The sequence below is a fragment of the Ciconia boyciana genome, chromosome 8 (genome assembly GCF_034638445.1).
Source record: "Ciconia boyciana chromosome 8, ASM3463844v1, whole genome shotgun sequence".
In the NCBI taxonomy this organism is placed as follows: domain Eukaryota; kingdom Metazoa; phylum Chordata; class Aves; order Ciconiiformes; family Ciconiidae; genus Ciconia; species Ciconia boyciana.
Window position 1 is genome coordinate 57,249,902 of NC_132941.1, and position 21,731 is coordinate 57,271,632.

The 21,731-nt window shown below is 38.7% G+C and overlaps 1 protein-coding gene across 6 annotated transcripts in view; it reads left to right on the forward strand.

Annotated features, from left to right (window-relative positions):
* The window catches only part of CASP7 (caspase 7), a 27,893-nt gene continuing 6,162 nt past the window's right edge, over positions 1-21,731 (forward strand). Inside the window, exons 1-5 of one of the 6 annotated variants that reach the window (XM_072869705.1) lie at positions 1-213; positions 2,097-2,211; positions 19,839-19,987; positions 20,864-20,992; positions 21,496-21,671. In XM_072869705.1, coding sequence (XP_072725806.1) covers positions 2,099-2,211; positions 19,839-19,987; positions 20,864-20,992; positions 21,496-21,671 — 567 coding nt within the window. In that variant the 5' untranslated portion in view covers positions 1-213; positions 2,097-2,098. Of the gene's footprint in view, positions 214-290; positions 536-990; positions 1,117-1,869; positions 1,880-1,903; positions 2,006-2,096; positions 2,212-5,014; positions 5,135-19,838; positions 19,988-20,863; positions 20,993-21,495; positions 21,672-21,731 lie in introns of those variants that run through there. The other 5 variants (XM_072869708.1, XM_072869707.1, XM_072869709.1 and 2 more) reach the window with 5 other exon arrangements.

Consider the following 21,731-nt stretch of genomic DNA (forward strand, 5'->3'; position numbering starts at 1 on the left):
CCACCGCCGCCGCGCCGGGCGAAGGCAGCGGCCAAGGCCCCACGGCCCCGGGGGACGGGCTCGCAGTCCCGCCGCAGCGGGCGGAAGGCGCGACCCCGCCGGGACGGGCCAGGGCCGGCGCCGCCCGCCCCGCCCCACTGCCGGCCGGTGCGGCACTACCCCGCCGCTTTCGCTTTCGCTTTCGCTTCTGCCTCGCCGGAGCCCAGCGCCAAGGCAAGCCCCGGCCCCGGCCCCTTCCCAGCCCCCTGCCCCTCCGCGGCGCCCCGGCCGCCCTCCCCCCTCGCCTCAGGGAGCCCACTCTGCTCTCCTGCGCCCCTGTCCCGGCCCGCCGCTTTCCCGCCTTCCCCTCAGCCGACCGCCGCCTTCCCGCTCCCCCGCGCCTTCTCCTCCTCCTGTCCCCGCTGTCCCCAGCGTGTCCCCTCCGGCCGGCAGCCCCGGGGCCCGGCCCGCTGCTCGCTACTCTTGTCTGACGCCCAGGGGCGGAGGGGTGGAAGAAAGCGGCTCTCCCTCAGCACTGGACACTTGGGCCCTTCAGGTGGCTGCACTGGCTACACAGCCATTTCCTGAGGGAGGGCAGGAGTACTTGCGGCGGGATTTGTGATGTGTGTAGTTGGTAGCTTTGGCAGTGCGGGTTTCCTCCACTCGGGGCTGTGCCTTCGTTGGTGTGGGGCTGCTTCCCTGGGGAGGCCCCCCCACGCTCCTCCTTGGTCGCCTCACTGCCCACCTGCGGCCTGCGCGCTCTTCAATTCTTATTTTTTTTAAAGATGATTTAAAAATGTATTTGTTTGTCAAAGCCCAATCTAGACCCCAGCTTTCGGGAACTGCTGTTACTCTCGGGGAGCTCAAAAACCTCAGCCAGTGTCCCAGAGCCCGGCTGGGGTGGTGCTGGCGGCCCTGTAGCCACAGGGCCCAGCCGGCTGCCTCTGAGCTGCTGCAAGGTCACCAGGTGGTTTTCAAGCTAGACGTAAACATGTACTTGTCTGAGTAAACCTAGTATAAGAGCAAGTTTAACTGCCTAAATAGGAAGAAGGTGCAGGAATCGCTGCTGCTTTTCCTCATTAAAACCTGGATCCGGAGTTGGACAAGGTGGCTCAGCACATCCCACCGCGAGTGAAGGTGGGGATCCCGCGCTGCCTTCTCCACTGCTGTTCTCGCCCCACACTGAGCTGGTGCAGATCACTGTGCTATCAGAAAAATGACTCTTTTCTTGTAATTTTCTGCCAGCTTAATGATTTAAATAAACTTCGTGAGTGGGCAACTCAGGACATGGAAGAAGAGGAGAGAGAGACTATTTTTTTGGTCAGGAAAGTCATTAGGTCAGCTCAGCCTTGTTGTCTAGTGGTGCTTTGTGTCGCATTTGAGATGAGTGAAGATGTTCCAAGCTTACACAGGAGTAACAAAAAAAAATATTGGCTGAAATACTGCAATTTGTGTAAGAATCTGCTTTATGTAATGAAAATACCTTTTAATTTCCAAGAAATACCCAAGAAGCACAACTGGTTTTTTCCCTAACAACTGTACACATCTATTAATTAATCATGAGAAGAATATAAAATTCATATTAAGTGTTGATATAGACAAAACAGAGAAATGAAAACCTAAGATCCCATCCATGGAAGATAATACAGGGTTTTTTCTCTTATGCACATTGGACTGTGTATATGCAAATGAAAACACAGGAGCTCTTTGTTTGTCTTAATACTGGATAGGATTGCAGTTACAATATTTTGATGTTAGTTGTCCTTGCTTTCTTCCCAACATACTTCTTTCCAGACCATGACAAATTTTCTGGGAATTAGTCAAAAGCTCTTTCACCATAAAAAGATTTTTACTTTTCTTATCTGCATTTTTGAGAGTGGTAGTAGACAAGTCACTTTTGGTAACTGCCACAAGATAATGCAGATGGCTGAGCATGTGCAATGTCATGTTAATTCAGGGACAGAAATCTATAGCCACTCTTACTTGATGAAGTGTTATACAGTATAACTGACTAACAACCTCACATGTATCTGGTTTAACGGTTTGGTTTATAGAAGTATTTCTAAAATGATAGTGTTCATTGAGGGACACTTACATTCTTGTACTTTTATTTGTAGAGATGTCAGGAGATCAGCAAGTTGATCTCTCTACTCAAGAGAGAGGTGCTGAAGATCGCAATGATGTATTTGATGCAAAGCCAGACAGAAGTAGCAGATTCTCACTTTTTGGAAAGTACGTTACTACTTTTCTTCCTGTTATTGTTGTATCAGCTGTCATACTACCCTTCTAATGGGATTTTGGTGTTCAGTTTGCCACGTCCACAATGTCATAGATGGTCTGGATAGGGAAATGGTTTATGTTGTATAGGTTTAATGTATCTGGTCTGTACCTTAAAGCATCTCTCTATAGTAACTCCCTATAGGGAGACCTATAGTATCTCCCATAAGCTTTATTTGGTAGTCAAGAGACCACTAAGTTCATTTAGCATCAATTATAGTCCCTCATCTTAAACATTGCCCTTTGGTGGAGCGGGGATTTAAATATGCCATTAATTATCTATTTTACTGCATTCAGCTCAGCTAATCTCCTGCATCATTGGAATCCCCTGCTGACTATTTAAGTTAGTTTAAAGCCTGGATGTGCCATGTAGGTTGTAGCACAAAGAAGCCTCAATGAGTCTAGAGATGTAACACGTTACAGAATAAATTAAAAGCCTTTCATTTTAAAACACAGTAGTCTCACTGAAGCGTAAGCTTACTTTTCTTAAATGTATAGGAAGCAAGAACTATGTACTGCTTGTCTGTACTCCTGAAAACAATAGATAAATGTGATTGAAAATGCAAAATATGAAAAATGAATATGCAAAATTTACAAATACTGTTGAGTGTCAGCAAATGGCTACTTCACATTGTGAACTTCATGGATTTAGAGAGATTTTGTTAGAGGTGTTTATTACACGGACTATTGTATTTACAGAGAGGTTTTGATTTTTTTTTACTATTGGACATTCACATTCAAGTGAACAGTATAATGCAGAGAAAGTACACGGAGATATAATGGGGTTTTTTGCTGCTTGTTATAGGAGTCTAATGGGGTGTCGTGGTTTAGCCCCAGCCGGCAACTAAGCACCACGCAGCCTCTCGCTCACTCCCCCCTGGTGGGATGGGGAAGAGAATCGGAAGAGCAAAAGTAAGAAAACTCGTGGGTTGAGATAAAGACAGTTTAATAGGTAAAGCAAAAGCCGCGCACGCAAGCAAAGCAAAGCAAGGAATTCATTCACTACTTCCCGTGGGCAGGCAGGTGTTCAGCCATCTCCAGGAAAGCAGGGCTCCATCACGCGTAATGGTTACTTGGGAAGACAAACGCCATCACTCCAAATGTCCCCCCCTTCCTTCTTCTTCCCCAGCTTTATATACTGAGCATGACGTCATGTGGTATGGAATAGCCCTTTGGATCAACTATCCTGGCTGTGTCCCCTCCCAGCTTCTTCCGCACCTGGCAGAGCATGGGAAGCTGAAAAGTCCTTGACTAGTGCAGCAACAACTAAAACATCTCTGTATTATCAACACTGTTTTCAGCACAAATCCAAAACATAGCCCCACACCAGCCACTATAAAGAAAATTAACTCTATCTCAGCTGAAACCAGGACATGGGGGTAACAAATCTGTGAGAGAAGTGAAGATGCTTTAGTCTTAGAAGACTTTTGATGTGCTGTTAAGCAAATCACTTTACTTTCTCTGTCTCATTTTATCATTCCTCAAATAAGTTTTATGATGTGTATGTATATTATTAATTTTAACAGAATCACATCATGCAAAATAGACAATGTAACATTTGTTTCTAAATCTTGCCAAACACTTTTCAAAGGTTTCTTTTAAACTTTACAAAATCTGTGTTTTAATATCTGAATTGGTCTTCTTTATAAGAGGTGATATGCTAATACTATTATTAAATTATGGAACTCAAAGTTAATCATTCCTGAAGGAAAGGCAATAATCAGCACTTCTATCACTTTTTTTCTATAAGAAATTTTTCAAATAATTTGGCTATGCATCAGTTTGAGGCATTCATCTTTTGGGAACTCCTTGAAGATACAATTTGAAACATTTTTCTTTAGAAGTAAAAAATTGCTCAGATTAAATATAGGTAATTGAGCAGATTTAACTTAGATTTTGTAGAAAAAAAATAAGTCTGAGAAATCTATCAGAGTTTCTTGAAGAATGTGATGATTGCCTAAGGAAGAATGAGCTGGTTGACCGCAAAGGTCTTAAAAATCCAAGCACAGTGACAAGGTCTTTGTCTTACAGAAGCTAAAACTCTTTGACCTGAAGGAAGATAGGAGAGGAATGTGAGAGGATAAAGGAAGATGGGATATGATCTAAAATCATGACTGTAATGGAGGAGAAAGTGAATAGAGAATGATCATTCCTTGTGCCTCACAGAAAATCTAGGGGACATCCAATGAAAAGTTCATGCAGTAGGTTTAAAACCGTTAAGATGTAATTTTCATATAGTGCAGAATGCAATTGTAGAACTTAAAGTCACAAGATATGCAGATGTCAAGATTTTAGATGAGTTCAGAAGAGATTAGATGTATTTGTGGAAGAAAAGTCCAGTGGGAATATTCATGTTAAAATCTTTGGTGCAAGATGTTCCTAAATCAGGTTTCTGTGAGAATGTATTCTGTATCCAATTACTTTTGTTTGTTTTCTTAAAACTCATTACTAGTCAGTACCAGTTACTAGGCTAGATGTACTTTTAGTTGGAACCAGCATGGCTCTGTGTCTTGATTGCCAAGGCTTCATTATGGCAACATGAAATTAATACCTGTAAAATAAGATGTCTAGAAAGCTTTAGATTGACTACAGTTTTATGGTCCCTTGTTTTGTTTTAGCAACCCAGTTTTTACCAGCTGTGCAGTGCTTTCAATGAAATTCTACATTGTATTTCATTTATTATTGCTTAAAACGTAGAAGCTCAATAGGAAAACAAGTAACTTGTATTGTTAAATAAGCACATTAATTTTAATTTAAGAGAACAGAGCAGTGAGAAACTGAATTCAAAGCTGTGCAGAAAGACCAGCTGTTTCCAGTACCTTCAGAGCTCCAATTCACCATTCTCTGGCTGTGACTGGAGATTCATCTAGCAAAATCAGTAAGTAGAAATAAGTGAAAAATCTTATTCACTACAGCATATTTCTCTTCAAGAAGTCTGTGAGCCTCCTTTACCATGGAGGCCACAAGGCTCAGAACAAGCCACGGAGTGGGCAGGTTTTTCTGGCTGCACCACGGTTTAGGGGTATTTCCTTTTCTTTGAAAAAGTGCTAGTACTTAGTTAAAGTTGGTCGGGAAAAACTGTTTGGTGGGGAAAAGGGTTGAAAGGAGTAGGTTTTGAATTGACACCTGCTGGTGGTGTTTGGTTTAGGGGTGTTTGGTTTTTTTTTTTTAGCCACTAGATGGCAGGAGGGTATCAATTTTGTTTACTGCAAAAATGTGGACAAAAATTAGGGAGAGTTGTAGTTGAGCAAAGAGTTATGTTTCAGAAAGCAAAAATAGCAGGATACACTCTGGCAAGCCTGCGCACAACAAAATTTTAAAACATGGTTAAAGAAAGATTGAGCTGAGGATTTAAAACGTGTATTTTAATTCTTTATGTGATAGTTAGAAACTAATGGAATTTTTCCCATAGAAATTTTTCTTTTCTATGCTGTATGTGCTCCTGTTACACTTTCGAGGCTTTAAAAATAGTCTCACTTCTCCACAGGATGATTTAATATCTTCATTTAGTACGTTTTGTCTTTTATTGGGGAACTCTGTTAGGGACATTGATAGCAGCAAACCCATTTTAGCACCCAGGAAACATAAAAACATCCAGGTAACATGAAACGGAATAAAATTATGGTTCCCCTGTATTAAGTGGAGCTAAGATTTTTCTTACTCTTAATGAAAGTTGGTTTTTTTTAAAAAAAAAAAGCTGCATCTGAAAATTCCCAAGGCTTGGTAGACTTGCACTTGTGCTGTCAATAGTCATGACTGTTTGTGGGCTTCAGTGAAGAAGCATAATGCAGAACAGGGTGATTGTTAGTAATATCTAGGTACCAGTTGTATTCTAATTTAATTGTATAGAACCATTTGTCCTCTGGTTACTATCTACTCCAGTCCTGCTGTCTTGTTTCACAGTGAATATTCCCCTTCTCATCTGGACACAGAAAACATAATTTAAATATATATTTAAGAATTCTTACAAGTACCTAGTTACAATTGAAACTGCGTGATTCTGTAGTACCCTTAATGCAGAAACAGGAAATATATTGTAAGAAAATCCCACCATGGAATTTGAGGGGCTTGTAGGGTACACTGACATATATAGTCACCAAGAGTACTTGTTGTGGTTTAACCCCAGCTGGCAACTAAGGACCACACAGCTGCTCGCTCACTCCCACCCCACAGGATGGAGGAGAGAATCAGAAGGGTAAAAGTGAGAAAACTCGTGGGTTCAGATAAAGACAGTTTAATAGGTAAAGCAAAAGCCGCACACGCAAGCAAAGCAAAAGAAGGAATTCATTCACCACTTCCCGTGGGTGGGCAGGTGTTCAGCCATCTCCAGGAAAGCAGGGCTCCATCATGCATAACGGTTACTTGGGAAGACAAACACCGTAACTCTGAACATCCCCCCTTCCTTCTTCTTCCCCAGCTTTATATGCTGAGCATGACATCATATGGTATAGAATATCCCGTTGGTCAGTTGGGGTCAGCTGTCCCAGCCGTGTCCCCTCCCAACTTCTTGTGCACCCCCAGCCTACTCACTGATGGGGTGGTGTGAGAAGCAGAAAAGGCCTTGACTCTGCGTAAGCACTGCTCAGCAGTAATGAAAACATTCCTGTATTACCAACACTGTTTTCAGCACAAATCCAAAACATAGCCCCCTACTAGCTACTCTGAAGAAAATTAACTCTATCCTAGCCAAAACCAGCACAGTACTTCAGCTGTGTAACATTGCAAACCCAAAATATCTGTAAGGTATTTATTTCCATGAAGTCAGGCCACTGTAAAGTTTGAGACTTTTCACTTTAATTAATTTGAAAGTTTGCTGGAAACATCAGTGTGTATCTTGCCTTCTGTAGTTCAATAGTTATGATAGTTATATAGTTCCGATATCTACCAGGTTTGTAAACTAGTATTTAGGTCAAAAAGATTCACAGATATATAGGTTTTATTTTCATTTGTACCGTGTTTATTTGGGTTACAGGGCATCAAAGTGAGGAAGCACAGATGTTACCAAAGCTGTCTGTTTTAACTTCATGACCCTTGTCTCAGTATAGCTGTATTTCTCAAAATAAATAGACTTGTCCTTCAAAGAATAAATGCTCATTTTTGAGATTCAGCCTCAGCCGAACCTCAGCTTTGGAGCTGTAACAGGTGTGGAAAGTTGTCTTTGTTTCAGCTTTGCTCTTCTGTTGTTCTTCTGTCTTTTGGGGAGCTGTTTTCCATCCACTTTTGATTACCAACAGCTTATTTTGATTTGGTTTGTAAGAAGCTGCTTTGCAGGTAGAACTTTATGAAGAACAGTTTCACAGTGATGCAGATGCATGTGTTTTCCAGAGTTGCCCATTTTGTATTTTTTGGGCCATTTGAAAACACTGGGCCTGATCTTATAAATTAATTGCTTGCTTTGTAGAAAAAGTACTACTGCTAGCACCGTATGTTTATGAAGAAACTGTATTGGCCTCCACTGCATGAATGTGAGCTGTTCCTGCCTTGAAATTAATGTGTTCAAATCCAGATGATGCCTTGAATCATACCTCATCTTTTTTCTCATAACTTTTACAGTTTTAAAATTAAACATGCAGTTCTGTTACAGGTTTTTCAGTGACAGAATATTACAGACCTTTCAAAAATAAATATTGCTAAGAAATGTATCTCTTTTATGCTTAGACAGAATAAAAATAGCAAGCTACTTTAAAACAAATAACAGCTGATGAATCATTATCTGAAGTTATGTTCTGGGCTGCAACTCAGAGATCTGAACTAAACTCTTGGTTCAGTCTCATGTTTGCTTTATGTCTCTAAGCAAATCACTGTGCACCTTAGTCTATCCTGTAAATAGGTGATGATCTTTCCTTTTACTATCCTAACTCCAAAATCTAGCAGAATATAATTTTAATTTTCTTTGGAGTTTGTGGGTTCTGCTTTGCACAAGCTAAATATCAATGTATTTTCCCCAAAGCACTGAACATAAAATTTCAGAAGCAATAGGTTCTGGCATCTATAGTCTGTTAAAGTTAGTTCCTACAAAGACAATAAAGAGGCTTTAACATAGAGCAACAGGGATGTTTCATTTTCATTACTCTCTTTTAAGCCAGAGGCTGTTTTTTTATTTTATGTTATTACAGTTTTTGTTAGATCTGGAACTCAACTTCTGGAGAACACTGCAGGAGTATTTAACAATTAGTGAAAATTGTGGTCAGTGCTTGTACTTTCCCTTGGACACTTACTGGATGTACTATATAGGAAGTGCCCAAGTATCTTGAAATAATATCTGCTCTAAAGTATAAGAACTCATTAATTCACAGTCAATATTTGCTTCCAGTATCCTTAGAGACTTTATCTTGTGAAGCACAGCAAATACTGGGTTATCCATGAACTGTATCTGTAGCAAGCATAACAGTGAGTCAAGTATCCTAATTCCTTTTTAGTGTAGTAATTTATTTCCTTCATTACAACAAACTCTGGGCTGTCATCATGCAAAATTTGGAGGAAAGCTATTATGTAGTGTCATTTTTAAGCTTTCAAAGGAATCAAAACCAAATTAAGCCAAATTTATAATAAACCATAACTGTTTAAGGATAAATATATAGGAAATAGTTCTATGAATTAGAATACAGAGGTTTTGTAAACTGTGCGTGTTGATTCACATTATTTTCTTAGAAATATTCATTGTGTAAATATTGTAGTAATGATGGATCGGGTTTTGAGAGAAGGAAGAAAGACGTATTACAAAGTGAATTCTGCTGTCCCACCTCCGTCTCAAGATCTGCTGTATTTTCCTACACTCTTACATAGGAACAGTGATAGAATCAGGGCGATGGGAGCGTGTTTTCCGCTTGTCAGCAAAGGTAGATCAGGCCTGCATGACCTCAGCTTGCAGGGTGATAGCTATGAGGGTTTGAATAGCCCCATAGAAAAGTCCAGCGTGACCCACTGCTGACACATGCGAATCTTTGGGCCTGAACACAGAGAAAATCCTGTTTCACTCTCCAATGTAACCCTGAGCATGGTGGGCTCCTAGCATTAGCAAAGAAGATTAGACTTGCTCTTGAGGACAAGCTGAAGCTGTTTTCAGATGCAGTGTGGAGTACCATTTGATGATGAGCCCAGGTACTGTAGAATGTTATTTATCTCCTTCCTTTTCTGCCACCTGTTTGGAAATCTCATGGATGAATACCCTAAAAGAGTTTAGTTTCAGTGCTCGTATCAAGCTAATTATAACTCTACTGGCATTTTGCAATTGCTAATCCTAGCCAGAATGTTCTCTGAGAAATAGTGTTGGGGGGGATTGCTTTATTTTGAGTCATTTTCCAAGCAGTCCATATAGCAATATATATACCTGTTAATTGCTCCTAGCACCTATGATAGATAAGAGAGGCTTCATCTTTTTTTTTTTCATATAATTGGCAGTTGCTTATGTACATTATACTACCTAGGATATGATCATGCAAGATTTCAATTTCCAGAACACCCATGGAAGGTATGTATGTGCAGGTTTTCTAGAAATGAGCAGAAAGCCTTTCAGAAAGCTTTATTTGTAAAATTTTACCTTTTGAATGTTATTTGAATGTTATGTTGCATACAATATTGTGAGGCCTGCACAGCAGATACCATACAGCTAATTAGGAAGCTGAAGATGAATTACAAATTGATGGTTGAGAGTTTAGAACTTACTGTTTTGGTCCTCTCTGCTGCAGGCGTTACACCACAAAATTGTCATGTAGGCTGTAGATGATACTTAAAATATTAAGTGCACACAGACTAGGATACTGCTACGTGTTCTTTTTTTTCCTCCTGTCTTTTCTTAACTGTTGCAAAATGTGGACAATATTAGACATAATAGGCTGTGTTGAAACTTTTTTTACAAAGTGTAGCTGGCTTAGCCCTAGTGCTCTTCGTCTGCTTCATTTGTATGTAATAAATAAAATTGCAGCCATGATTTTGATTTGAATTATGTTAAGGCCATCACTAACACACAGTTAAAAGGAGAGGAAGACATATTTAGATGTAACTATCAGAACTCCAAAGATATAAATAATATACAAAGTATGCCAGAAGCTGTAGTCTGAGGCTTGCTCTTCAAACAGCTCAACTTCTTTCATTACACAGTGAGTTTCCAGTTGTCCTGGACTGGGTTTCTCTGTTTTCCAAGTTCTTAGAGAAGATTCTCCCTGGAAAAGGGTCTGAAACTAAAATGGGACAAAAAAGCTACGAGAGTAGCTCCAGGTCTGAAAAATGTCTTATAATGAGGGGTTTAAAATGTATTTAGTTTTTGTAACTAAAGTTGAAAGATAATTTGCTTGTACTATACAAATATGTAGTGTACTATACAAATATATAGGTGAAGGAAGATCAGAAGATAGGAGGCACTTTTTGTAAGCAAAGAATTCATAAAGGGATCAAATGGATCCATAAATGGATCTTTTAAAAAAAAGGTTGGGTATAAATCTAAAAGATGTTCTGCAAATTAAACAGAAGCTGCAGGTTTGTAGGAACTACTGAATAAGGGTTTGGGCTTGCTTTGCAAGAGATCAAATGAAAAGTGTGCTCACACTCAGGTGAGTCAGTCCCTGCCATTAGCATGTTACAGCTCACTAGTTGATTTTGTTCATCTCTGAGACTGTTGCCGTTGTGAAGCTTTGTGGTGGGTGAGGCCTTATTGTGATTCAAGCTAATACACTTTAGATTGTGGTTTCAAAGGAACATACAAATAGCCATTGCCGTGGTTCAGCTGAGTAGCTGCAATGTGATAAGCTGTGATATCTTGACTGTTAAGCCGAGGTTCCAGAGGCCTTTAGGGCTATAATATACTTTGGGGAAATGCCATATTCCGTGAACTGCAACCCTGTCATTTTTGCAGTTGACATTAAATAACCGTGTGCAGCCACTAGCAGTTTTATCTCTTCAGGGAAGCTAACGTGCAGTAACCAAAGATAGGAATTTGTTTCTGGACTGAGATCCACTGTAAACCTCCACAGTGGGCAGTAAGAATGCCTTTGTTTCAAGCATTTTTTTCCAGGAGGCATGTGGCAGTAAGCTACCTTACACGCTCTGGACCTAAACATTGTACAGATGTACAAAATTGTGGATTTTAAATTCATTCTCTAGTTTACTGTACACTACTATACCCCTGGAAAGAAGCCATGAGATCTGCAGTTCTTTTATGAAATAAATAAGTTTGTTTAGGTTCCATTTTGTAATGGAAAAACTAAGACCAAGAGATATGGAGTTACTTTTCCAAAGTTATGCAATAGCAGAAGCAGGATTCACACTCAGTTCTCCATCCAGAGCACAATTAAGTGGCTCTTAGTGAGAGAACATATCCCCCCAATTGAGCACTTTGGTTTGTTTAATACTTTTCATCAAGTTAACTGAGCAAAGCATAGCTAGCATGTAATCTTAATAAGTATCTTTATGACTTGTGTTCTACTGTTGGAGGTGATATAGCATGCTACAGGAAACTTCAGGAAATGCCAGGATTTCTTAAAAAAAATTAAAGCATTTTATTTTGCGAATTTTCTGCAAAATCTGTAACAGTACTGCTACCTATGTCATAGTAAGAACAAAAGTAGGGTTTTAATATTATACTATTGTCTTGGATGAATGAACTCAGTCCTGTCTTGGGCAAAGAATTTGTTAATGATAGCTTAGGTCCCACACAGCCCTATTATTATCTTTATAAGTTCAAGGAAATAATCCCATTGTTTATGCAACTCCTTTCTTTCAAGACTGCTACAGCAACATTTTCCTTTCAAAATTAGTATGTTTACAGTTATAAGGAAGGCTTGGGACATGGGTTTCCAGAGAAACAAGAGGTACTGTGTCCATTAGCTTCCTAGTTTCAGGTTCATTCAAGCAAAAGGCTTTGCTTCTGGTGACTTTTAAACTGTCTTTGTTTAGTCAGCTGACAATCTAATTCCAAAGATGTCCTTTAGAAGTAATGAACTAATTGGCAGTTCAGAAAGCAGCCAGAGGCTAAGTAATTGCTATGGCCCTGATCTTGAGAACAGTGACAAACAGGCATTATTTTACTGCCTGTCTAGTCCTGTTGCTTTTAGTAAGCCTGCTCCCAGGAGGAAAGCGGGGTGCGATTATTAGGGGCTATGGTGTTCGAGTAAGCACGCTTGCCATTTCCCTTTATTGCACCCCTTCCCAAAAATGACTTTCAAGATTTACGCAGTTCAGCAGAGTAGCATATGAAGGTGCAAGGGTTGCACAGACTTTATATGTCATTGATAAATATTAACTTTACACTCCAGTATTATCAGTTTGTCATGTTTCACCATAATTTAAAGTTTCTTTAACAGACAAAACAACACCATTAGAGGGAACAGAAATCTAGGACCATTTGACTGGTTTTTGTGTTTTAATGTTCTGGGGGGGTTTTGTATTGTGTTGTTTATGTTTGCTATTCTAAATTGCAGCTGTCAGTTTTCATGCCTTTTGTGTAAGACATGTCCTTGCCGTAGTAAGCAATATAGGTGAAATAATGTTTAGATGCTTTTTGGGGAACTTTTATGTTCAGTTTTGTAGGACCACTTTTCTTCTGTCTTCTAAATGAAGACTTTCTATTATGTTGAAAAGAGTCTGACTTTAATATTAGATTTTTTTATTATTATTTTCTTTTGACATTTATCTGGAGCATATTTAAAAATAGGCATCTAAGGACTGGTTATTTTGTTGGTGCTAGTCTATCAAAGTCAGCAGTCATTGGCTTATAACTTTCAGTAGGGAAATTGAAAGTATCCAATATTTACTTGAACTTCCTCCTACATAATTAGTATTGCCCCTTTTTCCTGAGGAGATTTTTGCTTCAACTATTAAGCTGTTTTTCAGTTTATCTACTGGCACATAATTTGGAAGCCTGAGTAACCTTTGTTTAAAAAAAGATTGTGAGGGATAGTATTTATTTTCTTGGTTTACAATTATATTTAACCTCTTTCAAAAGAGTCCTTGGTAAGGTGCTATCAGTCTGAAAAGAGAGAGATGGAAATTGCACCTGCCATTGGAGTATATTCAGGAGAAAAGTTTTGTGAGACCATAGCGTGTGACAGGTTGGAAACAGAATTGAGATCTCCCAAATGCCAATGTCTTCTGCAGTGGCTCCTGTTAGTGTTTATCATAGGCTTCACTTAGTATTCTAGCATGCTGCTTTCTTAGTGTGTGACCCAGGATCACACCATCAAATGCAGTATAATACGGTTTTAGTGTTTGGTCTAACTCTTACGGTTAATGCTTAGTCCTTATCCCATATAATTTATGCTTTCTGATTTTTAACAGTAAAGGAATATTCATTTTTATAAAAGACGAGTCAAGTAGTGACACATTCTTCTTGTCCAGAAATGTTGCTGCTCTGCCAACCTGATGCAATATTAATGGGAAAAGGCAACAGGATAATCTATTATTTGCATGCAGCTCCAAATCTGCATGACACTTTAGCAAAACGGATCTGACAAAGAACAAAGAGTCTGCCTTAAAGAACTTAAGATCTAAAAAGCTCTAGTCAGGTTTAACAAGTGTCTTTTGCTTGTTATTACCAATAGGTTTCAAGAGAAAAAAAATTCAAAGAGGGGAGACTATACAGTAATTAGAGGTGTACTAAATATTGTGAAATTAGACTGGATAAAAGTATTAAAGCTGGCAGTTTGGAGAGAAGGTTATGTAGGACTAAGACATACTAATGCACGATCATTGGAAAGCATCAGACATATGAATAGACCACTAATTATTGAGACTAAGGTAGGAACATAGAACAAAATATTGAACCTTGATTTGTCTAATTTATGAATTCTGTTTCCTGTTCATTTCTTTTGGAAGAATAACTCTGAATTGGTCTCCAGCACACTCAGTTTTACTACACATAGCTTGGTGATGCTTTGTGAATTCAAACACAATCCTCTTTCCATTTTCATTGTTACCTGTCTATCCTTTAACTACCTATTTCAAAAAAATAAATCCAATCCAGGATTTTTCCCCAGGAGAGCAAACACAGGACTTGTGATGAGCAGTAGTCGGAAACATCATTTATACTGTGCATGCAATAGTGGAAGGAGTGGGGTTTTTTAGACAGAAAGAGCAGCATAGAGCCACACAAACTGCATAAAAATAAATCAGTAATATAGGCTACATAACTTTCGTCAGAGGTCTTAAAACTAATGTATTGTCCCATATACTTACTCCACAGTCTTGTAACTCAATGGGGAATTTATTCAAATGAACCCTTTAAAGAGGTCCCCAAATGTAAAAGTCATGAGGGAAACTCAGTTGTTTGTAATAGAATAAAGAGCATTGCAGTTTTAAGATACCTTGCATCCCACAACATTAAGTGTATGAAAGTTCTGGTCGATGTTGATGGATTACCTGAGAAGATTTGTATTACGGATTTTGTCACTGTACCACTTCTATAATCTTCTTGCCTGGACTCAACAGAAAGGCTGACAATGTGATGGAAACTAGAATAAAACTATTCTCTAATGCCAAAAAGCATGGGGACTCCAGAAGAGATACTGAGATGATGTGTTCTGTAAAGATAGCATGTTTTTAAAGGCAAATTTTCTTTTTAACAGAAACCTGTTATCAGTCATTCAAAAATGATAATATGATTGCACATTGTATTAAAGAAGCATGACAGAGTAAAAACTATCACAACGTTCTGTGATATTCCTTATCAAGTAAAGCCCAAATTTACTGAACTTCATAGAGCAAGGGTAAGACAAAGTTCTGTTTTGTGTGTGCACTTTGAATAGAAATGGATGTAATCAGTTTAGCCTTTTCCACCCACCTCTGAATGCCAACTTCCTTAAATTGAATAGTATCATAATTGTAGAATTTTTCTATCTGCTTACATTTTTCAGTACAGCAACAAAAGTCCCTAACTTTCCTGGGAGAGAAAGGGATTATAGCTGTTTTCAGAGCCCAGCTATCCCTCCATAATATCATTTTTAGAGTTCATTTTGATTAACATATTAATTTCCTCTTAGAAAAGCAAACAAGCAGGAAAAAAACAAACAGGAAAATCCTCCCATCCTGTGACTGGGGAATTATGATTGTGAAATTTGTCTTTATTCATTTAATTGTCTGCCTGTAAGGCTATTTAAGTGGCTGTTCTTTCTCAGGGAGATCTGTTTCTTCTGTGTGCTAAGTGACACATTGCTTTTAAGGCCAAGCAGCTCATGTTTTCAGAAGAGCTCTACTGTCTGTCAGTTACTATCATCCTCTTTTTAATCATTGTTAATGTTGAGGTTTAGTAAATGGATTGGTGTAACAGTTTCTACCCTAGAGATTGCACTTTCTTCTTAATGTTTCCCTTTCATCCACTCTTCTCTTGAGAACTTTCCCTGCATTATGCTGGTACTGTTCCAAGGGGAGTCCATATAGTTACAGCAGACCAGCTTGCTTAGAGCAGAAGGTTTTTTTACAGTCACTGGCCTTTACACCTTGCACAAAGGTAGGCAATACCAGACTATTGACATTAATTATGTAGTGTGATGGAAGGTGAAGACCCTCCCCATGGAAATATATTACACTACACTTGAAGTTAAGCAGCTGGTTCTCACTGAAATGCATGTTACTCTGGAGGGCTGGCAGACCTGAGCCCAAGAGTTTGGCTGTAGCAGGTGGGAGAGATGATGAGAGACTGCAACACTCAAGGAAGCCATTCTCCTGCACATGGATTCTTAGTATGTTGGTATGTCATACTAATATACGGTAGCAAAGAAAGTGCAGGAAGATGCCAGTAGAAAGGAAGCCAAAGGAGAGGAAATTTCAGCTGCTACGAGACACTGCTTTCAGTAAAATTGTTATTTAAAATAATCTTTAGGTATAGTTAAATGTTAACAGTGATATTTGTATCCTTAAATCTTGATATCCGTACATACTGAAATCATAATTTACCCAAAGTGTAACAGAAAAGAAAGTTTGCTGTGATAAGTAGCAGTCCTTTAGACAATCAAGTTCACTACTGGTGCAAGTGATGTATCTCCATTGACTTTGACAGAATTTTAGCCATGGTGATAAGAAATTTGGCCTTTACTATTTAAATGTTCAACAACAAAATTATAAATGGTATGGGTAACTTTAATTTTATATTTGAAGAGTGAGAAGTTAGTAATAATGGTTTTCCCAGTTCCCTTGACACTGATTGAGTCTAGACTTGATGAAATCACATTCCCAGACATACTGTTGTCAAGCCTAAGGCCTGGATTTAGAGGCACAGTAAGGGTGAAAATGTGCAAGCTATATGAAGGTGCCAGAGTGGAGTTTCAGTTTTGCTGAACTCTTGACTGAAGGGAGAGAACATGAAATATGTGAGAGCACTGATAGGAAGAATATTTCTGTATAAGGGAAAGATCAGTAACCACTGGTGGAGTGAGGAGTTATGGCACAGTTGTAATTAAAAGCCGAAGAAAGAGTAAACAGTCATAAAATTCAAGTTTCATTTTAGTCTGGGCAAGTTTGAATCCCAAAAGGTGAAAATTAAAGACACTGGATGTCAGAGAAGCAGAATGAAATAAAACTGAAGGCAAATAGTTTAAAAGGTTTTATAACAGCACATAACTAACCTGTGGAAACTCTTTCAGAAAATACGGTGATTAGAAAGCTTAGTAAGAACAACAGCAGTAAACATTTATGTTAACATGTGTCCAGTTCAAAGCTTAGAAAATAAAAATTTAGCTGGAAGGCTTTAGGCTTTCAGTTATAAGCCAGCCTGTCACTGATGGCGCACTTCCCTTAAGGACTGATTATTACACATTTATTACTTTATTAGTCATTATTACAAGGTCTGATTTAGCTTGTTGAAACTGAAGAGTTGGACCTTATACTGTCAGTTTAGTCCAGTCAGGCAATTTCCATATTGCACTATGTTGGTACAGAAAACAGAATCTTCAAAAAACAGTTTCTCTCTGGGCTGCAGGCCCAGGATATGTATACTCCACAATCTTTGCTTCCTTATTCATTCAATTTGGACAGATACCAAAAGATTTCTGGAACTTTTTGTTGTCTGCCAGTAAAGAAATGATAGGTGTAACCCTACAAAGCATGTGCTTGCTTAGTATCTCATTAGCCTGTTCAGCTTGGAAGGACTCATTAGAACAAAACCATACTATCCTCTGTAAAGGAATGGGGAAATGATAGTTATGTGTGCTACCGTGCTGACAAGGCTTGTCTGTGACATTTGACATTGACCAGCATAGAGCTTCTGGCATACTTTTGGGAATACCAGCAGTAGTAGCTACAAGTAGCAGTAGCCATATTTCTGCATGAATGAGTGCAAACTATTGAACTCGGAAGTGAAGTGGTTTCAGAGAAGTTGTGCGGCTATGTTATTACACCACTTAACCCCAGCTGCTATTTTCAGTGAGACTTTTTGTGGGGTAACGTGGCTGCATGACTTCTGGACTAGAATTAGATCACTTCCAGCATTTTAGGAGAGCAGGCAGTGCAAACATGATAGCGTACTGCTCATGTGGATCTGTCTCGAGTGTTCACAACTGTTCATGGGTTGGACATAAGCAGAAATTTGTGTACAATCCCCTTGAAAATATCCTATTGTGTGTAACAGCCACTGTTAGTCATACAGGTTTTTCAGGAAGTCAATGAAGCCAGATAAATCTGTAGAAGAAACTTGATTCCAGTGTGGAGTGAGGAAATTAGCCTCTTCATCAACCTGAGTGGTTATTTGTTGTTCTGAAATTTCTTTTTCTCTCTTTGCCAGAGAGCTGTCTAGTGATGTAGGACCAGGGGGAATTTTAGGCTAAAATAAGAATCCAAGATCTCTTTGAAATTCAAATGCAATATTAACATCGTACAGCTGTGGATAATTCTTTAAAATGGTTAAAATCTTTTCTTGAGGCAAAGCATATTTAATTATTGCTCCCAGAGCCCTCAAGAAGAATACCAATATGCAAGGAGAATACCAATACCTGCAATTTGCCAGAAAAGACTGTACTTCCAGAGTATCAGACACAATCCTCAAGTAGATAAGATTCAATATCTTGTTTTGTAGTCTCTAAGATAAGTCGAAGAGAGGAGATGATATTAGGATGGTCACATGTAAAAAGAGTGCAGAGAAAGCCTGCCAGGTGCAGCTATTTAATTTGGCGCTTTATAACAGAACATGAGGACATTCAAAGCTAAGAAGCTGTTTTAAAATTGAATTGCAGTAGCATTTAAACACGATGAATCATCTAGAGAAGGTTTAAGTTTCCAATTAGTCTTGTCCTTTAGTAATAAAAAAGAGGATGCTTAAAGTTAAAAGACAACAATTGTTAAATCAGGAGGGTAAGAAAGTAGATTACAACATTTAATCAATTCACAGCAATCTCATGTCTACAGGCTATTATTGAAGCAAACAGCTTAGTCATTCTTTAGAAAGATGTCAGAGTGAGAATAGTGAAAGTACTTAAATTAATTGAGATTATGGGAAAAATCTAATTTTGTTAAAAACAAACTGTATTATACAGTTATTTGTGCTGCAAAAATAGGTTATGTTTTCCTCTCCGACATCAGGAATAAATACTATTGAAAGCAGGATGCTGGACCAAATATGTAAGAGAGGTGCCAATAACTTCTTCAGCCCTTTTCTGAGGATTGTTTCTAACTGTGCTTGCTCCAAAACTTGTTTATAGTTCTGAGGTTGAATCAGACCCTTTATAGGCTCTCACTGGCTTCAGTTCTGCTTGAGGAGATCTTACTAACATCTGAAGCCACCTGCTTGGACCAAAAAGTCCACCTCTGAAAGCAAGTACTGCTGAGTGCCTCATGCTTATACTTCAGGTGTGCATGCTGGCTGTAACTGATTTGTTCTTAATGCTTCATTTAGAGTTAATTGGTGAGTAATTTCTGTGCTATCCCTTTGCATGTCTTTCTAATCCAGTCTAGGACTCCTGCACGTAGCAGAAAGGTCAGTACACAGTCACATTAACAGAGAACATTTATAGCTCATTTTGGTTTGGGTTGTTTTTTTTTTAAGTGAGGTTAAGGTATTGATGATTATACTAAAATGTGCTTAGCTTTTTGCATAGGTTCAGACTGCTGTTTGGCAGACCAAATTAACACATGACCTGTTCACATCTATAACCTTTATCAGTAGAAACTACCTACTGCTTGGTCTTAATCTTCAAAGAATTGAGGCATGATGGTGATTCAAGAAACAAATCCTATCACACCATTGGGTAAACTGCGTATCTTCTTGTGCTTGGAATAGTTATTAAGGGAGATCTGTCTGTCCTTCCGTGAATTATTTATAGTAAAAGCAAAATATGTCCAGAACCATAGTTTGTGAAAGGTTACTGCCAGCCTGACTTCATGTTTAGGCCATTTGTTTTATCTGTGGGTCAGGATCTGCATATACTACTGTTGGCTGCAGTTCACTCTAGAGTCATTTTACCATCATCAGAATCCAATTGCATACAGTCATCACTTCATGGAAATCACAAGATTTTTATGCCTTGATCTCAAATATGAAGGAAGAAAACAAACATTAGAGAAGAAAAAACATTGGGTAGGGCTACCCGAATGGCTTGAATTAAGATAAATAGGCACACTGCATGTGACTGGCCTCTAACAATAATTTCATTTGGTTCACCTAGAAAAAAGAAGAATGGAGAAGAAGAACAGCCAAAGTCCTCTCTCAGTAATCAGTACCGAATTGTTACACCCACATTCCAGTATAATATGGACTACAAGAAAGTTGGCAAATGTATTATTATAAACAACAAAAATTTTGAAGACAAAACAGGTAATGTTCTTCCTTTGATGATACTGATTACAGGGTTTAGAGTTTTTATACTTTCATTAATCAATAAGCATTTTATTTTTAGGACATGGAATTTTAATGAATATATTTATCTTTTTTGAGAAATAGTTGTTCCTACAATTTATTCCTGTTCTTTAACACTTATATTAGAGCAGCTCTTCGCAGCTTCCTTGCAGTATATGTTTCAAAGAGCATGTCACCTTGCTCTACCAACTTCAAACTAAACCTTTGTCCCAGAGTTTAAAGCTGTGTTATTAAAATTTGAACTTTGTCATCTGCAGCCCATGTTATAACTTCTCTGTCCCTAAGCTACAGCTATGAGCTACAAAAGCTAATAGCTGTAGCTGTGCTCTGTTCACACTCCTGCATTTAACTTTTCAGACCATGTACAGTTTCAAAGCAATCAGATGCTTGCGTTACAGTCAACTTTATAGGTCTTTTCCTATACACTTGGCAAACACACTAAATGAAGTGTTTACTCCAAAGAATTTACATCAGCTTCTTTTATGTGGGTATCATAGGGACTCTTTTCAACAGTTTTTCCTGGGGGTGCTTTATGCATAACCAAAAGGAGATAGAATCATCCATAGAGGTCCTATGTTGCAAGGTGCTGGAGGCATGCCAACCTTTTTCAGGATAAGATACGTGTTAACATGGAACCTTGCATTATTTTGCATTAAAACAAATCTCACAATTTGTTCTCAATGCTGAGAATGCTGTTAGAGGATTGTTTTAAAATCATGTCACCATGACATTGTTTAGGTTTATTAATTATAAACCTAAAAATTTACCTTTGAACACATGAATTATTTTGAATTGTGTAATGTGCAATCAACCATATTCTTTGTTTTCTGGCAGGAATGGGTACACGCAATGGCACTGATAAAGATGCTGGAGATCTAGCTAAGAGTTTTAGAAACTTAGGTTTTGAGGTTTACACATACAATGACCGAAGCCGTGATGATATGGAGAAATTACTGAAGCAAGGTAAAAATTTAGAATCATAGAATAATTTAGAGTGGAAAAGACCTCTGGAATTCACCGAATCTACCCTCTGCTCAAAGCAGGTCAAATTAGAACAGATTGCTTAGGCCACACTACATGCAATTTTCCGTATAGAAGGTTTCGGTTTCTGAATGGATTAAGCTTAATTCCCCACCTCTTCCTCCAACGTCAATTCAGAAATACACAGTTTTCTCGTCATATTAGGTGAAGCCCCTGTCCTGTGTATTAGATGAAGAGCCTTGTCATATTAGAGTCCAGCCTGTTGACTCCAGTGGGCTAGACTTGGAGTCAAGTGAAGGATGCATTCATGTATTCAAGGTACTCATCACATTATTAAAAAGTGGGTTGTGTCATTGTTATCCACTCCTTCTTATGCCTTCCAGTAGAGGCCCAATGTATATTTAGTCTCAGAAAAACGTGTTTGCTAAATATAATTTTCATTTAAAATGTTGCTTTATTTTGGCTAAGAAGTATTTGATTTCTAGCTGCTGAGGAGAATCACAGTGATGCCGCTTGTTTTGCCTGTATCCTTCTAAGCCATGGGGAAGAAGGCCTCATCTATGGCACTGATGGACCCATGGCTATCAAGAGTTTGACTGCGCTATTCAGAGGAGACAAGTGTAAAAGCCTTATAGGCAAACCCAAATTATTTTTCATTCAGGTAATAGCCCTAAGGTAAACATAGTATCCTACTGCTGCAGTGAGGAAAACATGCTATGTT